General features: G+C 36.5%; 2 protein-coding genes across 2 annotated transcripts; both read right to left on the bottom strand.

Annotated features, from left to right (window-relative positions):
* Positions 1-2,097: 2,097 nt before the first annotated feature.
* LOC146137624 (ras-related protein Rab-39B-like) lies at positions 2,098-16,625 on the bottom strand. Its single transcript, XM_083393394.1, has 5 exons — positions 16,076-16,625; positions 14,498-14,607; positions 12,543-12,723; positions 11,699-11,820; positions 2,098-3,110 (listed from the first exon to the last, which is right to left on the bottom strand). Exons 1-5 carry the CDS (start codon positions 16,199-16,201, stop codon positions 2,981-2,983), a joined length of 669 nt encoding a protein of 222 aa, XP_083249520.1. The 5' UTR covers positions 16,202-16,625; the 3' UTR covers positions 2,098-2,980.
* A 412-nt stretch (positions 16,626-17,037) lies between these two features.
* LOC146137625 (equilibrative nucleobase transporter 1-like) lies at positions 17,038-20,184 on the bottom strand. Its single transcript, XM_083393393.1, has one exon. It carries the CDS (start codon positions 19,339-19,341, stop codon positions 17,740-17,742), a length of 1,602 nt encoding a protein of 533 aa, XP_083249519.1. The 5' UTR covers positions 19,342-20,184; the 3' UTR covers positions 17,038-17,739.
* Between the last annotated feature and the right edge of the window lie 2,771 nt (positions 20,185-22,955).

A 22,955-nucleotide genomic window follows, 5' to 3' on the forward strand; every position in this document is an offset into this window, starting at 1 on the left:
ATATTAAAGTGTTGTCATATAACAGTATCTTATATTTCGAAATCGCAACTTTTCGACGCGGTGCTAAGTATTGCTTTTAGGTAGTTAAAAAAAGTCATATTAGCGCAAAAAAACGATTTGCCAAATGCTCCATATCCCTTGCATGACTGATCGTTATACAGGCGGTGTATGTGTGTGCAATAACACTGTGACCTCGACAAATAAACGGAAATAACCAGTTGTTTTACATTTTGTGTTGTTTTTTGTTGCAAGAGTTACGACATCAAGTATATGAAGAAACTTAGTTACGTTATACAGTGAGAAAATTTTAGTAGTAGTTACTTCAGACTTTAAAAAAAACCTTGGTGAAGTTGGATTTAAAACGATAGGTCCCTGTAGGCAAATTGCACAACGACAACAAAAATAAATACTACGTACATAAATTAGTAAACCGAAACCAATTTTGTTTGGATGGCATATGATAAATATATTTCGCTACCATTATAAGAAACAACAGTCAGTATCTTATTGAATTAGAATGATTCTAATTTAATCTTTATCATTGACGTGCAACCAGAATCGTTTGTTTTTCACCATTCAGATTCAGGCAGATTCTGTTATTCGAAAGAAAATTCCGACAACAAAAATAGAACAAAGTACATCTAGTTTTGAACTAACAGTGAATGCTTACACACCTAGTTTTGGGTTGACAACAGTGATTCCATAACGTAGCATACTGCTAAAAAGCCTGGAAAAGCTTACAACTATACGCTTAACAACGTGTAACACTTGAAGAAAGTGATAAAAAACGTTAAAAACACCCGTGCAAATTACGAACGCAAAAACACTTAAATTATAGGTAGTTGTTAATACAACGTGAGGCGTTGGAAAAAAACACACTGGAAAATTTCATCGATACTTAAAAATCACACAGCTGGGCAGAAATCTGGTGGCAGTGAAAAATAGAGACATAAAAGAGGAATTTGCACTCTGGACAACATTGGCAATAAAAATAGAGGTAAAATATTCAGAATAAAACAAATACGTGAGCAGGCAAGACTTTCAATTTTTTTTTTGTAAACCACGTGAATATAAGAAAATAGCACGATTAGGAATGCAAAGTAAAAAGGTAATTTCTGGTAATAAACAAAGATGTTAACTTGATAATTCACCATGCATTCAACGAAGTAAATCGACGAGCTAAAAGAGCAACAGCAAACGCAAAAACAGCATAGGCTGGCAAAGACAATCTGTTGTTTTTCGTGGTTAATGCAGTTTTGAAGGTATTAAAATAAAAAAGTTCAGTACGTATACGACTTACAAAGATGCATACAACATAAAGAGTACGTTTGTCGGGCTTTAAGGGTGTAATTTAAAAGTAAACAAACCGGCCTATGACCGAAGTTCCATTGTTCGATTTCAACTACGCACTTCCGGTGACATAATCATGGTGAAATATAGTTTAAATTCGGCCTCATTGTCATCTCACGAGTTCAAAATACAGGCTTTTGTTTATCTCGCTCGGCTGTTGTTATACAATTTAGTAGTTGTTGAAATAAAAACTGAAATGTGATAGAAACACGTGGCCACAATATGCCGTAATTTCTTTAAAAACACTGCAATGGCTTACACAACACTTTACGACACAAGCGTTTATCGACTTTAACACACCAGTGGCACAGTCTATTTTAGTGATTCTCACCCAGTGGGTTATTATTCCCCCAAAAGGTAATTTGGCAGTTTTAAAGGGGTTATTTCGACATTAACTTTCGATGGTATATTAGACCTCTGAAAAGCAAAAAAGTGTAATCCAATTGTTGTGTTTGAATTGTAATATTGTTCGAATGGAAATTGCACGGCCAGTGTGGTCGCGTGAATTAAAACATAGTTGGTTAGTATTTCGATAAAGTTTGATAGCGATTGTACTAGTTCAAAGTCCGTAACTCATACGGGGCTCTGCTAACGTATTTTCTTTAAAACAGTCACGCTCACCAAAACAAACATTTGATTAGCAAGAATTGGTGGCGGGGTCACTGGTAAGTACTTCACTTCACAAAATCTAGCTATACCAACGTGGTGACGCCTGCAACTTTTAATTTAAACCAGTGACTTAGTTTGGCGGATGTATCAGGTCTGTGATGTTACAGTGATACCCTTTTTAAGATGATTTTAGTGGTTACGTTTTTTTTTAAGTATTAGAGCCAATTGTGGAATCATTGATTCGACAGTTTGCAAGACTTAAAATATATTTTAAGGACGTAAAACGCTGTTCGATTTACTGTAAACGTATTCCGCAAGTCCCAACGTTTTGGTAATTACTGCATATGGACGTTTAGCAACTCCGTATTCAACTATATGTACTATATATAAAATATCCACAAAAAAGGGAGCATTGTAGTTGCTAAAATAGCCAACGTGACGAACTGATGTTATTACGCGCGTTTAGCTCGAAATGCAGCGTTGGCAAAATACGCCGAATGACGCGCATTGGCAATCGTTTGCAGGGCAGCAAACCAAATGTGCTATAGTTCAGAGAAATTTAAACGTTTTTCACAAGACGTCAATGCAGGCCATGTCATCACGTGGAACTAACATGCGCGTGCATGTAATTGAAAACGACACGCGAAAACGATTACGTTGCGATAAGGTTCGATTTCACAAGTTTGTGTGACGTTTAACTCCAAGAAAACGCTGTTAAACGCAAAAAAACTGTACCTAAAGCGTTAACTAACCCTGCTAAAATATGGGAAATCCATCCGTACTTGAGCTTTAGTAAAGAAATGATCTAAATGGCCACGGAAATATTGAACGTAAACGCTCCACAGAAGCGGCAGAAAAAATAAACCAAAGTACGAAAAAAAAAAACAATTTCCACTTTGATGTCACTTTTCAAAAAAGAAATAAATCAAGAAATAAATAACCTCTCGGGAAAAAATGGTCACAATCCGAAAAAAGGTTACCATTAATTACCACAGCTTCCGACATCGCCAGGTTACAAAGGTTAGTAGCAGCACCCCTTCTTTCTCGAAAAATCGTCTTCGTCGCACTCCAGTGGCGGCGCCTGTGGCACCAGGCCGCACTTGATCCCCTCCCACCCGTCGTCGGGCCGCAGCTCGCCCGATTTCACCAACCTGTGGTGAAGAGAATTCGGTAAAATGAGGGAGGCTGTGGCTATACGTAGTAGTGGTGTTACACAGAATGTTTTATTCGTTTTTGTATTTAGTTATTTCCACCATTGAGTTTTCACTTGCTTCCTAACCTATCTTAACTCTGGCGCCGCATTACATTTCATCTTTTCACGTTTTACACTGACACCTTTTTATCATTGGTTAGACCAGTGGTTCTCAATCGGGGTGCAGTAGCACCGATGGATATTTCAGATTTTTTAAGAATCTAATTTTTGCCCAACTTTTTGTGTAAGATTAGAGCGAAATAAATCCAAATACAACTTCCTACACTATGTAGAGTTGATGTGGGGTGTTCCTTCCGTTCATTGTGACATTATAGTGCAGGGATGGCGAACCACCGACTGTTTAAATCAGGGCTGCCTAATCTGTGGGTCGTGCAAAGTGTTTTAAGGGTGATGAGTAGGCCTACATTAACTGCACGTCAACAAATGCGTGCAGAAACGCAAACAACTAAAGCATTTTCACTGTAAAACGTAAAGGGTGGCGATCCTTTAAAAAAATTAAGAGCTCGCAGACTAAAAATTCTGAAAAACTTGGATAAACCATGCTGAAAAGCTTTCTGCTGAACTCCTGCAATCCCATAAAAATACTGAAGCATTTTGTTAATTTTTTTTTGTTAAGTTAGGTTCTTATTATTATTATTCGTAGGAATCCGAATTCGGAAATCGTCCAAAAACCTTAAATTACTCTAGCCCAGGCAATAATAACACTTAAAACGACGCATCAGCAAAGTTTCGCGTAAAATTAGCATATAGTTAAACATATGGCGCACTTGTTCATTTTGTAAGAATTAAAGTCGTGCTTGGGACCCGCGCGATAAAAAGGTTCGCCAACCCTGTTATAGTGAATAACCTACGGAAAATTGTAGTAGGGGTGCCGCAATCTATTAATTATTTCTGAGGGGTGCCGCTAGCCACAAAAGGTTGAGAACCACTGGGTTAGTCTGTTGGTGAAAACTGTGAGGATGAAGCAGTCTGGTTGGCCAAGGCTGGGATTACCACCTGTTAAAGATCGTCTTAGTTTACGCCCGATTTTAGTCGCTGGACGATTTATATCACGCCCTTTTATTGTTTTGTTTTATATGTAAGTTCGCCAGTATCGTCCTATACTAAAACACCGATACACGTCTCGTTTAGTGCTCAGGCATCCGACAGGCGCAACAGTGGTGCTGCTCAGCCTTTCGGCCGATTTATTTTTTGAGTTTTTGAAAGACCGAAACGGCCTTTGTTTCTGCAAATGTTATTTTTTTTATTTTCTTTGGGTTGTTATTGTCAATTTGTCATCGACAGAAAATTACAAGGTTGTAACACAAGTTCATGAACAAACAATTGAAAGACATTCAAAAACTTGAATTTATAGCATTTCAAAGACCTAAAACTTGATGTAATTTTTTTTTAATAATTTGAATACAAAACAGTATAAATGCCACAGCCATCAAAATTAATAAATATTTTAAGGACACTTTACATCAAAAAAATTCGAAGACTTATTAACGACTTTTTGGCAACCATAAACTGACAGTTGATCATGACTGTAGAAACTATTAAATATTTCATATATATATTTGGCTTTGGGCGAATCAAACTGCCTTTTAATATTTATTACCAGTATTTTTTTATATTTTAAAATAAAATAATGTATTCCGTCAAGCCAAGAGGCAACTACGGTTATTTTCTTATGTTTTTTTTACGATTGGTGTGTGTTTGTCCATTTATATTTAAAGGTGTTTAATTTTAAAATGTGTTAGAAATTAGGAAACAAATAAATCTCGTAGTTCGCAAGAGTTTACGAGAATAACTTTTTCCGATTTTCCATAGAGGATAACTTTTAATTATAGTTAACTCCAGATCCGTTTTGCAAGTACTCCACTGTATTTTTTTCAAATATAGTCCATACACCGTCACAGTATAGCAGGAACTGGACTTTTGGTGATCATGCTATATTTATACAAATAAATACGCTGTGATTGACTATAGCCTGACAATGGTCAGTTCGATGACAAAACAGCTCTACATAAAGCGTCACAATGGAGATCCGGTGTGTGATGTCACAATGGACACCAGACATTAACGAGAATTTGACATTATAATCCAGTATACAAAAGTTCCATGACGTCTCTGCTGGTTAAGGGTTCTTCAATGTGATGGAACGTTTGCTTATAGCCTTGCAACACTAATTCGCCATGATATATGTATTCTTAAAAAGTATTTATCTTTATCGATTCTGTGATCTGTTTTGTAAATTAAACCCTTAATTGCTTGTCATAGTAATTTTAGGTCAAGCGCAATTGGAACAATTGCAAATTATTGAATCAAATAGTTTATTGGGTATTAATTTTAGGTAATTTTTGTATTGTGTTTTCAAAAATTCTCCAGTTGGTTTTAACAACGCTTAAAAACTATTATTTTATTTTTAACTTTTTTTTGCTTTCTTGAGAGTTTACACTTAGTATTAGTTTCGTTTGCTGAGCTGAGACAATTTTCGCAGGGCGTATGCGTATGCTGACTTGATGACTAAACAAAGTCTTTCGCAGACTCAGACCATACAAAGCTAATTACGCAAAGGATTACGTCACATCTGCAAGACAGGCAATTCAGATTCCAATAAGTTGAATGGTCCAACTGCGGGATAATCACATGCCAGACTATGCATCAGTGTTGTAAACAAGTCATTTTGAAATGACTTAAGTCCCAGTCAAGTCATTCGTAAAATGACTTGAGTCCAAGTCATGTCTTTTTGAATAAATATTAAGTCAAGTCCCAGTCAAGTCATAGTTAGAGCAAGTCAACTTCAAGTCAAGACCTTGTCACAAAAATAAAACTTTAAATTATGAAAACTGGCAAATTCCTCTGATTATGAGAACTAACTAAAGTACAAAAATAACATAAGCATATAGAAAGCAAATTGTGTTATGTGCAAAGATTAGAGTAAATAACGCAATATGATTAGCAATTGCTTAATGAAAATAATTTATTTTAACCAAAGTCATTTTTCCAAATGACTTAAGTAAAATCATTTGTCCAAATGACTTAAGTCAAGTCAAGTGATTTTGCCCAAAACACTTAAGTCAATTCAAGTCATTTGAAGACAGTGACTTATGTCAAGTCCTTGACTTAAGTCAATACAACACTGCTATTTCGCAATCCGAACCGAACTTCAAGCAACGCTTTGATCGCTTGGAGTGATACTATATAGTTCAGGTTGTCCCAGGGCTGTTATCTTTGCGGACACAAAAATATTTGCGTATTATTCTCCGGCCACATACAGTATAGGCTACACTAAAACGTTGGTTTGATTGATTTGTTGAACCTGAAAGTTTTTAAACCATAACAAAACAATTTAAATACGTTTACCATTTTCGAATCATTTATGTTTTGAATAACCATCAGTTTAATTGGACGCAAAAAGAACTAACTTTAGAAATCTTGGAATTAAATCAGTGCCCGCAACCTTTTTCACTTGTGTGCTAACAGAATTAAAAAACTAACAGACTCCAAAATATGTATGTCGATCAACCATAGGCACGAGCAACTATCCAAGGTAGCGGAGAGAAAAAGAGCGTTTTATGGTTAAATAAGACGAAGGTGCGAAATTCGTGAGGTAATAGGGGGCCCTTTAAATAGCACTTTTAATTAAATAGCGCGAAACCTGACAATTGTTTTCATAGCGGGGAATGCAGGCAAGATTACGTTGTTTAGAGTAGACAATGCATACTGAGGCGACAATAATATAGACATACTGACAACAAATTAGCAATGGTATTTAACAAGTTTGGAGTGTATTGGTAATAATTTCCCTTTGCGCTCTGGTGTAAAGTTTGAAGATCGTGGTGGATATTTTTATGACGCTAATCGAGAAAATTGATATATTACTATCGGGGATGGGCTTGGTCTCCTGGTTTGCTGGTATAGTTTATGGCTTGATCACTCTGGAAGCGGCATCAGCGTTTCCTTTCATTCGTTATTTTCACTAAATGGGTTTATCGGTCACGTTTGTCGCCACAGTAGGGCAAAGAAATCTGACTTTAAAGTGACATTATGTTGGCCAGCAGCTGTCCTGTACAGCCATATGTGCGACACAGTCTGTTTCCCTGTCCGCCTGACCTGTCATTTAATCTTCGTGTTTGTCTGTAATTTTTGCGTATTTCCTGCTGTCATAATAATAATACAGCCTAGATTTGACCAGCTACGTCATTATATGTTTCTCGCTGGACGTTGTATAATTCTATGGTTTTTCTGAACAGTGTACAGACAATATATCGAACAACTTCGCAAAAGAATAAAATAGGAGTTATTTACAAAACAAAAATTAGATCTTGCTATAGTCATGCGTGGATAAAAGACACCCCCGTGGCCTATTATACGCTTCCGCCAACAAACCTAAAAAATATAGTCACCGTAGGAGTTGGATCTTTTTTTTTGCAGACTCCGCTTAGCCTATCGAGACAAACATGTCCCAATAGCGAACAGACTGGAAATCAAAACATGACGAATAAAACATAAAAGCTAAAAAAGGAAGTATTATGTTTTGACCAATTGAGCTTGTGCTAGATATGGAAGAAAATGGAAGGTCGTTCGTGGATTTTCGTTTTCCTATGCGTCTGTTGTTGGTCACTTTTGTCGCCTTTGCCTAACTGTTCAATCCAGCCATATGTACAACGCAGCCCCGTATCCTTGTCCGCCCTTTTCGACTTTGTTTTTCCGCTAACTTAATTTTTTTCTTGTTAAGTTTGAGAGTCCAGCCGAAAACGTAAGAAAATAGATTTGGCCAAAAAAACAAAACATTTACCATGATGCAATAACAAACTAAGCTGATTTTTGCAAAACTGCGTGGGTTCAACCTGAAATAGAATCGAGTACTTTGAGAGTCAACTTTTAACTTAATTTAAATCGTTTCACTGCGGCTAGGCACATCAACCTATGCCTTGAAAAGTGAACTTATACCGATGATCATAAACAGGCGGCTTAAAATTATTGAACTCTGTGGTAGGTTTAATGAAAGATACACTTCAAAAACTGTGATCTAACCCTTCCTAACTGCTTTTTGACGAACGATTACGGCTTACGTATCAATCGAGAGCCATCGCAGAATCACCGAATCTGTCGATGAACGTTGCAAGCATGGAAAGTTTCAATGGAAAGTTCTGAAAATTTGGCCAACACAACACAGAGTCTTGGTAAAGTCGAAACAGGAGGATATTTGGAAGCCTAAAGGGCGTGGCAAGGGTGTGGCATAACCTGGAAACGACGTCACGGCGTCCTATAGCTACATTTCGTTCCCTATTTTAGGTCACGTTTGTCGGCTTCCAACCGCCAGTCATTGTGTCCAGTTTTTACGTTGCGCGCCTCCGAGACAAGCCGTTTCCCTTAAACCTCTCGTTAAATGTTGTGACGCGCTCTCAAGGCTTCCTTCCCGGTAAATGTTTACGCGATTGTCCCCAATGCTTGTTTTTGTTTTACGTTTAGCTTTGATTTCACCTCGATATTCGCGGAATGGGATTAACGCGGAAGGCAGAAACTATAATTATACGCGCGGTTTTTTAGACGTTAAAGAAAACCGAGCCCAGATGGCACAACGTTGAAAATCGTCGGAGCAGTGGAGCACTGATGAACGTTTCGCCAAATCGTTAAACCGTTTATCCCTTAAACCAGTGTTTCGTTGCGGCAAATCGAAATGCTTAGCGTAAGAAATTTGTTACTAACTGAAAATAAGAGAACGTGAAGACAAATAGCATAAATAAAAAGAATTTAATTAATATAACTGAAGACGTAAATTTTGATTATTTTTTGAGCATATTTGCTCAGAACAAATTAAAAAAATTAATTTCTGCAGTCGGTGACCTAAACTAAACTAAACAACGACCAAATTAGGGTCGCGACCCATTGGTTGAAAACACTAATAAATTATCTTCAAATTAGTCTTTAGCCTTCTTTTAGTCAATAAAACATCTTCATTTTTTTTTTTTTTTTTAAATAAAATATCTTCATATTAGTCTAATTATGCAAACATTTAGTTATCATTTTTTATGTAAAAAATGTGAGCTCGTTACACAGCGGTTTTTATTTTTAAACGTAAAGTGTAGGAGATTCAAACAACACCAATAAGGATTGCTCTACTTTATATAATTGCCTTTTAAAAGTGGTTGAAAAAAAGTAATGATTGTCGTAGGAATGTAATGTTTTTACTTAAAAATAGCCGTTAGTCGCTAAGTCAGGGTGTTTAAGCTATAGGATATATTTGTCTAACCTACTTCAGGGGGTATCAAATATCACGGTATACGACATACGATAACATGGTAATAGTAAAAACAACGAGCCGTTAGCTTGTTAGTGTGCACCAAAAACTGATGTTTAAGAACCTGGTTTAAATCACTAAACAAGTGAACTATCTGAAAAACGATTAAACAACGTTACGCTTTGATTGTCTCATGTCATTACGGTATAGGCCCTATCATATAGGGTACGAGTATTTTTTTTAAGTTCAGAGGGCAAGGACATAAATATTTAGAAACAACTGCTATACGCCATTTTAGATTCTAGCGGAACTTTGTAAGATGAGTTAGGCCGCTCTCTAAATGTTAGCAGTAATGGGTCTGTTTGAAAACAACAAGAAATCGTGTCTAGGGTTTTTTTCCATCGTACAGTCGTCAACCATGAAAACCGAAAAATATTTGGGTTCTAGCCCATCTGAAGCTGCTTTTGATCAAGGTTTACGTTTGAACCTCACTGCAGGCTAGGTTATATTTCTAGCCTGCCTTGCTTGTATCATTGATCGACCGACTCGGTGAGTCTGCGACGGCTTTCGTTGTACGTATGGCTAACGTAATAAGATTTGGAACACCAGCGCAAAAAAATCGCCCAACTGGCAGTTTATATTTATTTCCCTTGTTTTCTACACCAAAGGCCTAGTTGTACACCGAGTAGGCGCATACTGTGTTGGACAGACGGGCTCTATTCACTAAGCAGCGTGAGTAGCCCCTTAGGAATTTGAGCAATAAATTTTGGGGTATTATAAACTAACAGAGCATCCGATTGAGAAAAGCATTCCTTTCTCGGTTGTCATTCGGCACACTGGAATCCAATTGAGACAAAACAACTGGCCTGTTGTTAATAGAGGAGATACTGCATCAATGTACTGCAAATTCGGTGAAATAGACATTTCTTTCCACAAACGTTTGATCTTGTATATTACTCAGGTTAGGTACCTTTGAGTTTAACTGTTCTATATACGGGTCAATGTAGTATTAAAACTGGCTGAGAGAGGTTGTCAGTCGTCACGGAAGCATTAAATATCAACGTAAATTTAAGAGCTACTGCGTACAAGTTTTGTCAAAGTCAAGGAACTCCGAATATACGGTTTCTTCAATTTTTTTCTTCAAACAAGAGAAGGAAAACCAATCATTTAGCCAAAATTTAACATCACAAGACAAGTCTAATTTTATAGTAAGCTTTCAAATCCGCACGAAGTGCGTTTCAAATCCGCACGAACACTTTTTTATCGTTTTGTCACTAGAAAACAAAAAATATCTGGCTTCCTCTGTTGGAGTTTCAAAATCATGCTTTTAGAAAATTTACGATTTGTTGCTCGTTTATAAATAAGCGCTTAACAGGACACAGCAGTCTATAAAAAAATACAGAAACAAAATGCGTTTGACAGCCTAGCGGGTAATCAAGTATTTTTTATCGTAAAGCCACACGGAACTGTAAAAGGAACGCCATCATAAAAGCGTGATTGAACCACAGAATTCGAAAGCAACGAAGCGTGAGTTTAGGAAAAGTCCCACTCTCTGTCTTTGCCGGCAATGTCCGTAACTTTTACGTATAGAGCCCTGTCCTTGGTATGTTTACACAACCGAAGAAAATGGAATTTCGTCGCCCTTGGCACACTGATAAATGTAAAGGCGTCAACCGAAACGTTTCTACCTAATGTTTCATCTTTACAATGACGTCATTACGATACTCAAACAAGCAAAATAGTTAAGATTGAAACGATCAAAGGCATTTTTTCCAGGTTATTAGGTTAAAACTTGCATTCGCGTGAATGAATTTGGTTGGCTCCAGTTTTTAACCTATATACTATTTTTTGACGAATTCAACTTCCAAGTAAAAATCGCCGCTTTGGGTCGCAAATCATAGCTGGAATCCCTATCTTAATTCGGCATCGGATCGGCACCGATACCGCCCTAGTATCGGACGATAGCGATACTGCCAAATGGAATCGGGTATCGGCTTTGATCCGATATTATCGGACATCCCTATATACAAGCCTACAGCAAATTCACCTGTATGTGAACAACAAAACTTAAAGTTTAAAAAAACGAGTGAAACCAGGATCAGACATTTTTTAAAGGAATATATTTCGCCAATGCTAGCATAATCAGTTTCTTATTCAAATAGAATCTAGATCCTGGTTTTACTCGGGTTTTTAAACTTTGGGTTTTATCGTTAAATGCGCGTCAACCTAACAGTGATCGGCAAGCAGAAACCTGCTGCCAATGCTTTTGGATTCCATAAAGATACGCCCTTTTATACCTGTATATGAGTTCGGTGAGCATTAGAAAGCACTTGTCTACGTTGATGCTCTGTTTGGCCGAGACCTCGACGAAAAGCATCTTGTGAAGGCGGGCAAACGCACTCGCTTCTTCGGCTGAAACCTGGAAATCGACGAGTGGTTAGCTTTAAACAACCTCGTTGTGTTGCGCTAAGGCCGAGCTGTTAACGCAGTGCAAAATTATGTATCTTACTTTGGATCATTTCATTTTGTCTTGTTCGTTTAATTCACTTAACGTCAATTAATCTGTTATGTTCCTTTCTAAATTTGCGCTTCCCCCCTATGACAACTTGTTGTCAGTGTGCGCGCTAGCCGCTGTGCTACAAATTGAGCCTTGTGTTGGTGTTCGCGTCACACGGCCACTCTGATATCATAAACACTAATATTTAAGTTTTAGAGCGACATCCGGTCAGTGACAGGCCGCCAAGCAGAGAATAAATGTGGCGACAACTTTAATACCCGGGATCGTTGCATGTAAGTTAACTCCAATCTTTGGGTATGTGGCAATCCGAAAATTAAAAGACAAATAAATTTATAAATTTGTCACATGAAGACAATTTTGCTTTTTAATTTGGCAAAAATTATAGTATTAGTAACTGGATTTTATTGGCTGCCTGTTTGGCAATGTTAAACAACCCCGCAGCGAATTAATTTTTCCTTATAAACCGAGAAAAAACAATTTAAAACAAATAACTCATCACAAATACTACCAATTCTAAAAAAATGCAAGTACTTCAAAATGCCTCACAAATCAGAGATTTCGACGACTGCTCGAGACGAGCAATACCAAAAAAAGATAGGTAAACAGTTAAGCACAAAGCTCACCTTGCGCTCGCTTTCAAGGTCACACTTCTGTCCGACAAGGACAAAACTGAGGACGCGAGGGGCCACGTGGAACCGGGCCTCGTCGGCCCACGACTGTAAGTGCTCGAAGCTGTCGCGGTTTGCAACATCGTAGACCAGGACCGCGCCGGCAGAGTTGCGATAGTACGACTGGGTTATCGACCTGCAACAATCGGGACACGGTTATTTGTTGAATTGTTTACTGTTATGTGCGCGGTTTGTTATATGTACCGTTGTAAGTATATGCAAAAAAATTGCCAACGCTTTCAGGGTTAGTTTTTATGTTCAAGTCGATAAAACACTCTTGGAGTATATCTGTGCTTTAAATTCTGAAAATAACTCGTAGAAGTTAAGTGGGCTGACCTCGCTTTTTGATAGGTGCTGTTGTTTTATTGTCGCCCGTCTTTCGATTTGATGTTTAAGCGTAATAAAAATAATGGGACATGGTTAAATTAGAGGGCCAAATTAGCTGCTCTGATTTGAGGCCCCAGTTTTAGAAGTTATAATATTGAAAGGTATAATGAAGGTCGAGTCATACGACCGGTGGTATTTAAATGGGTGACTGAAATGCACTAAGTCGGTGTTTTCAACTGACTTGAGTGCGCATTTAAGTAGCTTTACATGTTACTTAACTTGACCAGCCACTTTATTTGAATAACTTTACTTAGGTTTTAGTCATTTAGGCAAACGCTTTGACTCGGATTTTAAGTTATTAAAGCAAATAATTTGACTTGGTATTCAGTAATTTAGGCTAACAATTTGACTATGTCTTAAGTAATTCGATGCAAATTGACTCAAAGTCTTTTAATTAAAGGAGTGTTTAATTTTTGATTAGTTGGTCGTTTAATTGCATTTTTGCACATAAAACATTGCATGCTGCGTTTTATAGTTTAGACCAGCGGTTCCCAAACTAGGGTCCGCGGACCAAATGGGGTCCGTACAGCAGTTTCAGAGGGTCCGCAAGGAGAATTAGTCTTTTAAGTATTTTAACATTAGGCTTCAACGAATCTTTTTAAACATTATCTGTCATCATTATTGTCTTTAGTTATGCTTTATTATTCGATCATATGCCGTGTTTTATGATGTCTATTGTGACATCATAAAGCATCTATTATACTGTACTACCTGCTATCAGCAAATCGTTCGTATTAGTCAGAAAGTTGTTACATTAGAAAGAATCGTGACTGCACTAGTGTACTACAAGAAACATGGGTCAACTGACCCTTGAAATTTTATAGGGCCGCGAAATATCAAAATAATTGCAACGGGTCATCCAGGGAATTTTTTTAGAAAAGTTTGGGAACCGCTGGTTTAGACTATTACGTCGTTTCAAAATAAAAGGAGTCAATGTTAGGGATTTCGTCAATTTAGGGTTTTTATTTTCGACTTGAAGTTTGGCTTCCTATTTCGGTTTGTTTTCTTTCGGCAACCCGCTGTAATAAAGTCAACATACAAATTGATTAATTTATTGAAAATATTAATTAATTTTTGTTGTGTGAAACATCGCGCTAAAAGCAAGTTTAAAATGTTAAGAACGGGGCCCATAATAACAATACCACAATTCCCAAAATCGGCTTGCCCGGAGATAAACCCTTTTATTGCGTCCATAGCCTGCTCTTATGCTCTCATAAACTGAAGATTTTATATTTAAATCGAACAAAATTGTGCCGTCTACGTCTATACATTTCCTGAGACGCCAAGACACGTTTTAAATAGACATACTTTTTAAGAGAAAGACCAAGAAAACAAAACGAACTCCGGTGACACGAGTTTATTCGAGATTTAATTCGTCTTGACTAACAACGCAATTTACTTGGAATTAAGAATAAATCATCGAAAAAATGCAAAACTGTGAAAATTAAATAGATTAATAAGAACTCTGACACCAGCCTAACCTAAACGACAACTCTTTAAAAAAATTAAAAAAATAGCTTGACCTGAATCGTTCTTGACCTGCAGTGTCCCAAACTTGCAATTTGACACGAGTGGATGGTGCGATTTCGACCAGCCTTGAGTAAAAGTCAACTCCCACTGTTGGGTCAGAAACCTGCGTTACACATTAAAACTTGGTTAGAAGAACTATTTACGGCACAGGTGGCGGCGGTTATGGACAGATTGACTTTACAACAAATCACAGCAGGATTTTGAGGGTACTTGTGCTTTGAAATTTTATTCAAATTGCCCTAAAATTGGTTCCAGTCCGTGTTTAAGGGAATCTCCAGGCAGATACAATTTTCAATTTAAAATGTAACGTATATTATACAAAGTGAGCAGTTAGAAAAATTTTAATGACATAGATTTGAACTTAGGCTACAAGATAGTAATTTATTATACAGCAAGGTGGCTATGTTGCTTAATTTTATAGGTAAGTCATACACGTAAAAGTGACAATGTTTGATAAAAATGTGCAGCTTAATGTAAATATTTGAAGGACAATGTTTCCTATAGTTCTGTGGCCTATTTAACTTGTAAACTACTGTAGGGCAATGGCCCATGGAACCACTGGTTCTGTATAAATATATTGGAACGGGTTGGAATCCAAGCCCACATGAGAAAACACAATGATTTAACCACGGTTTGTGTTTGCTTGTATGGTTATTACAAATGGATGCTTCAATCCAACAGTGTTTTGGTTTTTACAATTGAGTTTTGCTGTAAATTGCCTTTTAACTGTAAAAGTATTTTTTTTTTGTCTTAGACATTTCCAAATTGCAATATTCCTAATAAGCGCTGGTTGGAATAATGGTATGTTGTGCAACTTATGCTTGTGATGAAGACAGTAAACTGTCATGTTTGAGGTTAGGTTGTGTACCAGGTTATGACCAATACAAATACAGTGGTTAATTTTTAACCATGACAGCAGAAATATTGTCACTTGCACGTCTTATCATTCCCAAAGGCATTACAATCGTTGGCTTCACTCAACAATGCATATTGATTGAGATCATTGTGCCAGTAATTATTGAGAAAAAATGTGACACACCATATGGCTGGCGAGAAAATACAATTAGCACTGATTAATAACTAGGTAAAAACCAGTGCTTCCCAACCGTTTTCAGTTTGTGACCCACTTTTAATGCAAGTTTAATTGTGCGACCCACAATAAGATAGGACCAAACAAATAAAGTTCCTTAAAACCTGCATTTTTACTCCTGGCATACATACTGAAAATAGTTAATGCTACACAACACATCTAATTATTACTTATTTGTGATTGTTGCATATATATATATATGTTATGTATTGTTAATGCAATAATTTTCTGATCTAATAGAAATCTAGAACATTCCACTGGTTGGGAAGCACTGGTATAAACAATACATTACAACAGCAACATGGGTACATGGAAGGTACTGCAAAATTGATTATCAAATCAATCAAAATTATCTAGGCTGCATATTATTTCTATATATACAGGTTGTATACTTGGGAGTGTTAAGTGCAGAATAATCTTTTTTTAAACCAATAATTCTTTGGAATTGCAATTTATCTATATTTATACATAAAAATCAAACCTCTAGAAAGCATCCATCTGTAAATCTTCGTATAAGTGCCGATTTGCCAACGGTAGAATCACCAAGCAAAACTATTCGAAACTGATAGACCCAGATGGCATCTGAGCTAGCAACTAAGTCACCCATGCTGAAAAAAACACCAAACGAGTTAAAGCAACAGAAATTTGTCAACAAAGCAACCCTGAATTGCTTATAAATTAAAATATAGAGTATGCACAGTAGAAAACATTGGATAGCATGAAAACGAATTGTTTTACAATCAAAACATTTGGTTTGTTGGGTATTTTGAAGAAATTAAGAGAGATTATTAAAAAACGTATCTTTTAAATTTGGTATAAAAATGAGAAATTAGTTATGAACATAGACAATTTACAACCGGTAAACTGATTTGCACAAAATAAAAAACAATTTTTAAAAAATAACAGGAAAACAAGCACAGCAGACTTTTTACACTTTGTACAAGTTAAGAAGAGGGGTGATTTTATTGTGTTGGATTTGAAAGTACACAGAAATATTTATAGGAGGGATATAGTGAGTTATGATATAGAAATATTTATAGGAGGGATGTAGCGAATTATGATATAGAAATATTTACATTAGTAAATAGTATTGGGTTATTAATTAATTACCAAGTTTTAAGCAATGGATATTTACTTAGCTGCCAATAAAACAGCAAAGCATCTTTTTTGGTAGCTATACAATATGGCGCATACAACACAAGTTGAAAGACATCCTGCTGTCCCACAAGGTAAAAGACAATAAATGCTGACATCCGCAATGAGAAGAAACCCTTAAAATCACTTCACACTTCATTTAAACAATAAAAGTCTCATACAAGCAGACTTCCAATTTAAAATGTTGAAATACATCAGACTGATGCACAAAACAGTTAAAAAAATGTTTGAAGTAAATAAAAATGCGTTGGTTGACTGGGCTGGCTTTAAAGAATACAATGCATAACTGTCAGCAACTCGCATAAAAAATTAAATGCAGATTGCCGTAATTATTAAAGCACAATAAGATAAAACCATTGTTTTACTGTAAGAGTCTGCAGACCATACAAGAGTCCGTACAAACACATGACCAATGAGTGTGTTTTAGTACAGATATAACAGTACACAAAACCTATTGCAACTTTTATTAACACAATACAAAATTAAACCAATATTTTCTAAACGTTAAACCGTTAATAAAGATTGTGTATGACAAATAAGTAAAGAGTTTTAAAATGAACTACTTTTAACTACATTCAGACACCAATAAATACAATTGGAACTTGGTATGGTAAATTAGGTAAAATTAATTATCATTAGTTTTTTTCAATTGAGATTTTTTATAACAATTCTAAGCTGGCAGGAAAACAGAAAAATAAATCAGTACAAATATAATGTTTTTTACCAAGTGTTTTAAAGAGATTTTATAATGTGCTGTTAATATATTGAAATTTTTTAAAGCAATGAAAAACGGCATTTTGTTAAACGAGAAAAGTCTTTGAATGAAATTTATAGGCTGAAGGCATTTAAATTATTGTTGGTCAACCTAAATGGCTCTTGTAAGTTTATCGAAGTCCTGAGTTTTTAAAGACTATTAATTTATTAAGCTTATTTCTAATATTACAAGAAATTTAAGGCACATACACATAAAGTGAAACATGTATTAACATTTTACATGGGCTCTGCTGTTGTTAGATTTTGCATTTCAACTTTTTTGACAATGCCATTTTGCTGTTTCTTTTTGTTTTTCGTGCTCAAAAGCATCAATACAGGGTGGATGTAGGTCAGGGCACATACAACAACAAAGGCAATGTTGACAGCTAAAAAGTCCTCTTCCAAATGACGAAGAACCAAGCTGAATAAGGGAAACTGCAACAAGGTAACAACACCGGCCAATGTCATGGTAGCGCCGTACAGCTTGCCAAAGTGTTGCACTGGGAAGGTAAAAGCTATAAAGCTGGCATTTCCGCCGTACAAAAAGGAACGGAAGACCACCTGCAACACAAAGGAAATGTACTGGAGTTGGGCAATTGGAATTGAGATGACTATTGAGAACAAAACGCCGAGAGTTGTGGTTGTAAAGGCAGAAACAGCTATTGCCTTTGGAGAGCTAGTTGCTGCCCCTTCAGGTGTCTTACTGAAAAATTTCTTCGATCCATCAATAAGAAGTCCGTTTAGAGGTGCAGTGAGTACACCGAAGAATTGGCAAACACCAAAAATATTTATGTAGCTGTCGATTTCGGACGGAGGGATTTGGTTGGACGCAATAATGCCGGTCATCCATTTGAAAAAGGTACCGAGGAAAAAGTAATTTCTCAGTTGTAAAACACTCATGTGAAAAAGATTGGTCCAAAACGGCCTTGTCTTCATGCAGTCAATAAAAGACAACTCATCCGATGAAGATTTAACAACTACTGATGAGTTAGTATCATTGGGTGCAGTTGCATCTTCAGCAGATATACTGTCTTGCAATTGCACCTTACTTTGGTCCAAAGTATTTTCCTGCTTCTGGCAGCATTCTTGCATGCCATATTTATATTTACCTTTGGGAAGCGGAAACGGAATGTGCATGCGAGGCATGAGAAGAATGGTACGGGCCCATTGAAACACAGTGCAAATGGCAATGAATTGAAATATGGCACTGAAACTAATTCCCTGGTCGTACACAAGTTTAACAATCAAAAAAACGAATGAGGAAGAATCTAAAGCCCCGTTGAGAATGGTTATCACCGAAGACCGGGCTGAACCAAACAAATTACCCAGCTGCATGTTAGTAACCAAAAGCAGAATACCGCCGATCGATATACAGCATGTGGCAGGATATAAAATCCATGATGTTGCAATGGTCGAAATTGAAACCAAAGCACAGCCGCAAGTAAACAGAAGGATGGCTATTACCCTGGAAACCCAAGTGCCAAATCGATCAAACAAGAAACCGTTTGGCAGAGTGGAAAACGAAAGTGCCCCACTAGCAATCGTAAATACCAGGTTGATGTTTTCCTCTTGTGCCTTGCATTTTTGCGGAGGGCTCTCAGTAGCAGCAGTGGTTGAAATGTTAGGATCTAAAGTCGTGAAAGAAACAGATGGGACAGCAGTCGTCACTGAGGAGTTAAGACTGGCCGGTACCTGGTCCTGCTGGCAGTAGTTGCTGAAGTAACCTTCTTTTTCCAATACATAATTTATTGATGACCACCCGAATATTAGGCCACTGAACAGAAGGCCCTCAATAATTGCTGTGATCAAGCTTAAAAGGTACAAAGCATTGAACTTCATCTTCAGTTGACACGCGCAAAAATTAGCTAGAACAACTAAGAAGCAAAGCAATTAATCATTAAAATTGTATAACTAAATAGTGCTTGGCTTACTCCTGATTATATGAGAAAAGTCTATTCACTAACATATTGTTGTTTAAATTTAAACAGTTCATTGATACACTAATTGGTTTGATATATTCACATAATGTGCTACATTTGTCAAATTTTAAAAGAAATATTCATAAAACTATAAAAAACTTTACACAAATTATTCTAATGTTCAATAAATATCAAGCTTTTCATACCCTTAAAACATCGAAAAAGTTTTTCTGCATGTACAAACAAAGCTATAACCAACTGTGCATATTTCACTGAACAGTCTTTCTAAGTTGCCCCTTACAATCTCGTTTCTCCTAAATAAACCAACCATTATTAATGAGGGGAGGGTAGCTGGAAAACGCCACAGGAACTGCCCTAGGCGTATAAGCGCACAAAAACTAGGTTAGTGACTCGCAAAATGATTGGACATTTCTGATGCACGCAAGCTCTAACGTTTCGGAACACACCGTTGCATAAAATAATCAATAACATGGCACACGGAAATGCTGAGTTGTGGCCGTCGGGCATATGGTTCAATTAAAAAAGAAAAAAAATCATAACACTCATTTACAGCGTTAAGACGTCGGACCATTTCCATTTTTCCAGAGTAAAAACATAGACAGAATGCAATCTTAAGAGGAACTGACTGAGAAACTATTTTTTTTCTTCTTTTAAACGATTAATATATACATAACACAACTAATTAAATCATTTAACTGGTCCAAAAAATCCTAAAATTGTCTAAGATCTCTTCTAAATTGATTTACACCGCAATAACCTTAATAACTTCCGCATATTTTACCAATTATATTCGATTATGATAAACGTCACACGTCATACTAGTTTATCGATAACACAAAATTTGAAATTTAAAGGTTTATGATAGAGGTCAAACAAATTACGCAATACGCATACCGGTGCTACCCTAACAAGCACGTGGTTATTTGTTACAAGGCAGAACCACACCCCTAATTGCTAAAGCCGCGCCCACAAAAAAAACAAAATTAAACAAACAGAATGTATCAAACGTTAAAATATCACAATCTGTAATGCTAAACAAACGTCATTAAGGGAATAACGATAGCGCTAACGCTTTATTTAAACAGCTGTAAAACTTACAACTGTTGATCATTCAACAAAGACACGCGCCAAGTAGTCCAACCACATGATTTTGTTTGTGATGGCCGCGAAACGAGCTTCCCGCTTTTGTACACAAAGTTTTATTTGGGCCTGCTCTTGCAGCTCTTGCCTGCTACCGTGCGGAAATACTAAGGACTTGAAAACTTGGACAAGTCGGTATCGAATTGTTTATTTTTAAACTTTAATGTAGTTATTATATAAATTTGAAAATGTACAACTTTTCTGGAATAATAGCTGAAGAATTAAATATAAAAGGGTGATTATTTTCTAAAATCCCATTTCGTCTGCGTTACTTTTAAAGGTTTGGTTTTATTTTGTTGGTTCAGGTTCAGAATAAAACTTTTCAAAAAAGACATTACAAAAAATAGGTACCGGTAGGCCTAGACTTCAATATCGTGCGGCTTTCGGTCAAACTGGACATATATGAAACTAAATTAGAGTCTAAATACGTTCCAAGAGTTAAAGAGAAAGCGTCAAAGTGTAGTTTTTTTTATCTCGTTACTTTAACAATAACTAAGATTGTATTTGGACCTGCATGGAAGCTAGAACTAATACATATAGCCTACTGTACCGTACGTCCAGTAAAATAAACCGTGCCTTAAAGTTTCTTTTTCTTCAATCTTCGGGCCGTAGGTATTTTAAAATAGGTTTTTCAGCGCAAAGAAATTTGATTTAAAAATAATTTAGCCGTCAACCGTCACCTGAAACACGCAAGTTAGTGCTGCGTTATACATCACACTCAATTGCACTTAAGTTAGTAGTAATACATTTAATACCGTTGATGGATTTACGTTTTTCGAGGAAATTGACTTCGACTAAATTTGTGACTTTTGATTTTTTCAATAAATATCCATTAGGCTACATAGGGTTTTTAACATTTTAAAACTACTGTTTAAATAAATCAATGAAGGTGCAATGGAAATGTGTCGTTCGGGGGACATTAATTTGGAGCATTTGTGCATTAGGTGGACGCAATTATTGAAAAGCCAAGCCAATTACAACATACCGCTACATAAATTAACTATTAACGCTTTCTAAAAATATGCGGTCCCATATAAACTACAATTCAACAAAAAAATTAGTGTACGGTAACTTAAACTTAAATAGGGAGATTTAAAAAGTAACCTTCTGTTTTCTGTCAAACTATGACGCGCAAAAGAGTTAAAATCGAAATTTACATCGGAAGTGTGACGAAATTTACATCGGGGAGACGGGTAGAAGTTTAAATACTCGCCGGAAGGAGAACGAAAGGGATATGGGCAAAAAGGATGCCAACAAATCAGCGTTGGCAAGCCATGCATTTACCCGCAAGCACAGCATTAACTTTTCTGCTGCTTAGGTGTTGACGAAGGAAACTGATTATCACAAGCGAGGTTTTCTTGAGTCGTGGAACATCCATTCACGCGCCAGCACCATGAACGTAAAAACTGACGTTCTAATGCCGAGAAGCTGTTGCACGCTCTTGCACCAATGAGCGGTGGTGCGAGTTTGTAATCGCACGAATTGTTACTTGTCGATTTATAAGGAATCTTGTTTTACATGATACGTCAGTTTCCTGATGAAAACGTTCTGTATAGCACGTCGAAACGTCGATCTATTATACAATACTGCTGGAAGAGCAGCACTCCATTATATATTATGCCTGGCAGCAATAGCTTATTTGTTGCATAGTTTATTAGGTAAAGTTCTGATATTTTAGGACCAACTACACCGCCTCCAAATCAAAATCATAGGTTGCCACAAATGGTGGTTTAGTTACAATTGTACAAAAAGTCGCCGATTCTTAATTTTATTAAAAAATCAGCATCATTAAACGCCAGTGTTATCAAAAAAATTGAACCCGTTCTGCTTCCATCTCGTCTTAAAAATTAAACCAGTCTCTTGGTAGACTTTGATTTTTTTTTAATAGGGAAGTCTGATAATATTGGATCGCACATCGGGGCGATAGGCGATGCCAAAGGGTAGTATCCGTAGCGGTCAAATTAATGCAAAAATTTCATTCATGATTGACGATGCAACGCAATGATATCGAACTTGATTAACAATGGCGGTCACTTATTATTAAACTTCCTTTAAGCTAAAGTGCTAAGTTTGGCCTAATAACTAAAATAAAAATACTCTCAAACATTTCAATTCCATCTATTTAACTTCATTTACCGTACTTATAATTGCATGTATTTCTAATACATAGGACAACAGGAATAATATTTGTGGGTAAACAGGTGATTTTCCGGCACCAATTTAGCAAAGATTAAGTTTAATTACACTCAATGAAAAACTAAAACATCGTTCACACTCATTAATCCAGATAAATGCATCAGTGTGCCTTTATTTGTTGTGGGGTCATTAAGTGAACAAATATTTTCAAGCTCTGATAATTAAATTGCAATTTTA

The sequence above is a fragment of the Ascidiella aspersa genome, chromosome 7 (genome assembly GCF_963924565.1).
Source record: "Ascidiella aspersa chromosome 7, kaAscAspe10.2, whole genome shotgun sequence".
In the NCBI taxonomy this organism is placed as follows: Eukaryota; Metazoa; Chordata; class Ascidiacea; order Phlebobranchia; family Ascidiidae; genus Ascidiella; species Ascidiella aspersa.

Coding starts and splice junctions, on each gene's coding strand:
- LOC146137624 (XM_083393394.1), bottom strand. CDS start 16,201: ATGGGTGACTTAGTTGCTAGCTCAGATGCCATCTGGGTCTATCAGTTT. Junction 14,608..16,075: donor CAGATGGATGCTTTCTAGAG/GTTTGATTTTTA, acceptor TGTGTAACGCAG/GTTTCTGACCCAACAGTGGG. Junction 3,111..11,698: donor CTCACCGAACTCATATACAG/GTATAAAAGGGC, acceptor TCTTCACCACAG/GTTGGTGAAATCGGGCGAGC.
- LOC146137625 (XM_083393393.1), bottom strand. CDS start 19,341: ATGAAGTTCAATGCTTTGTACCTTTTAAGCTTGATCACAGCAATTATT.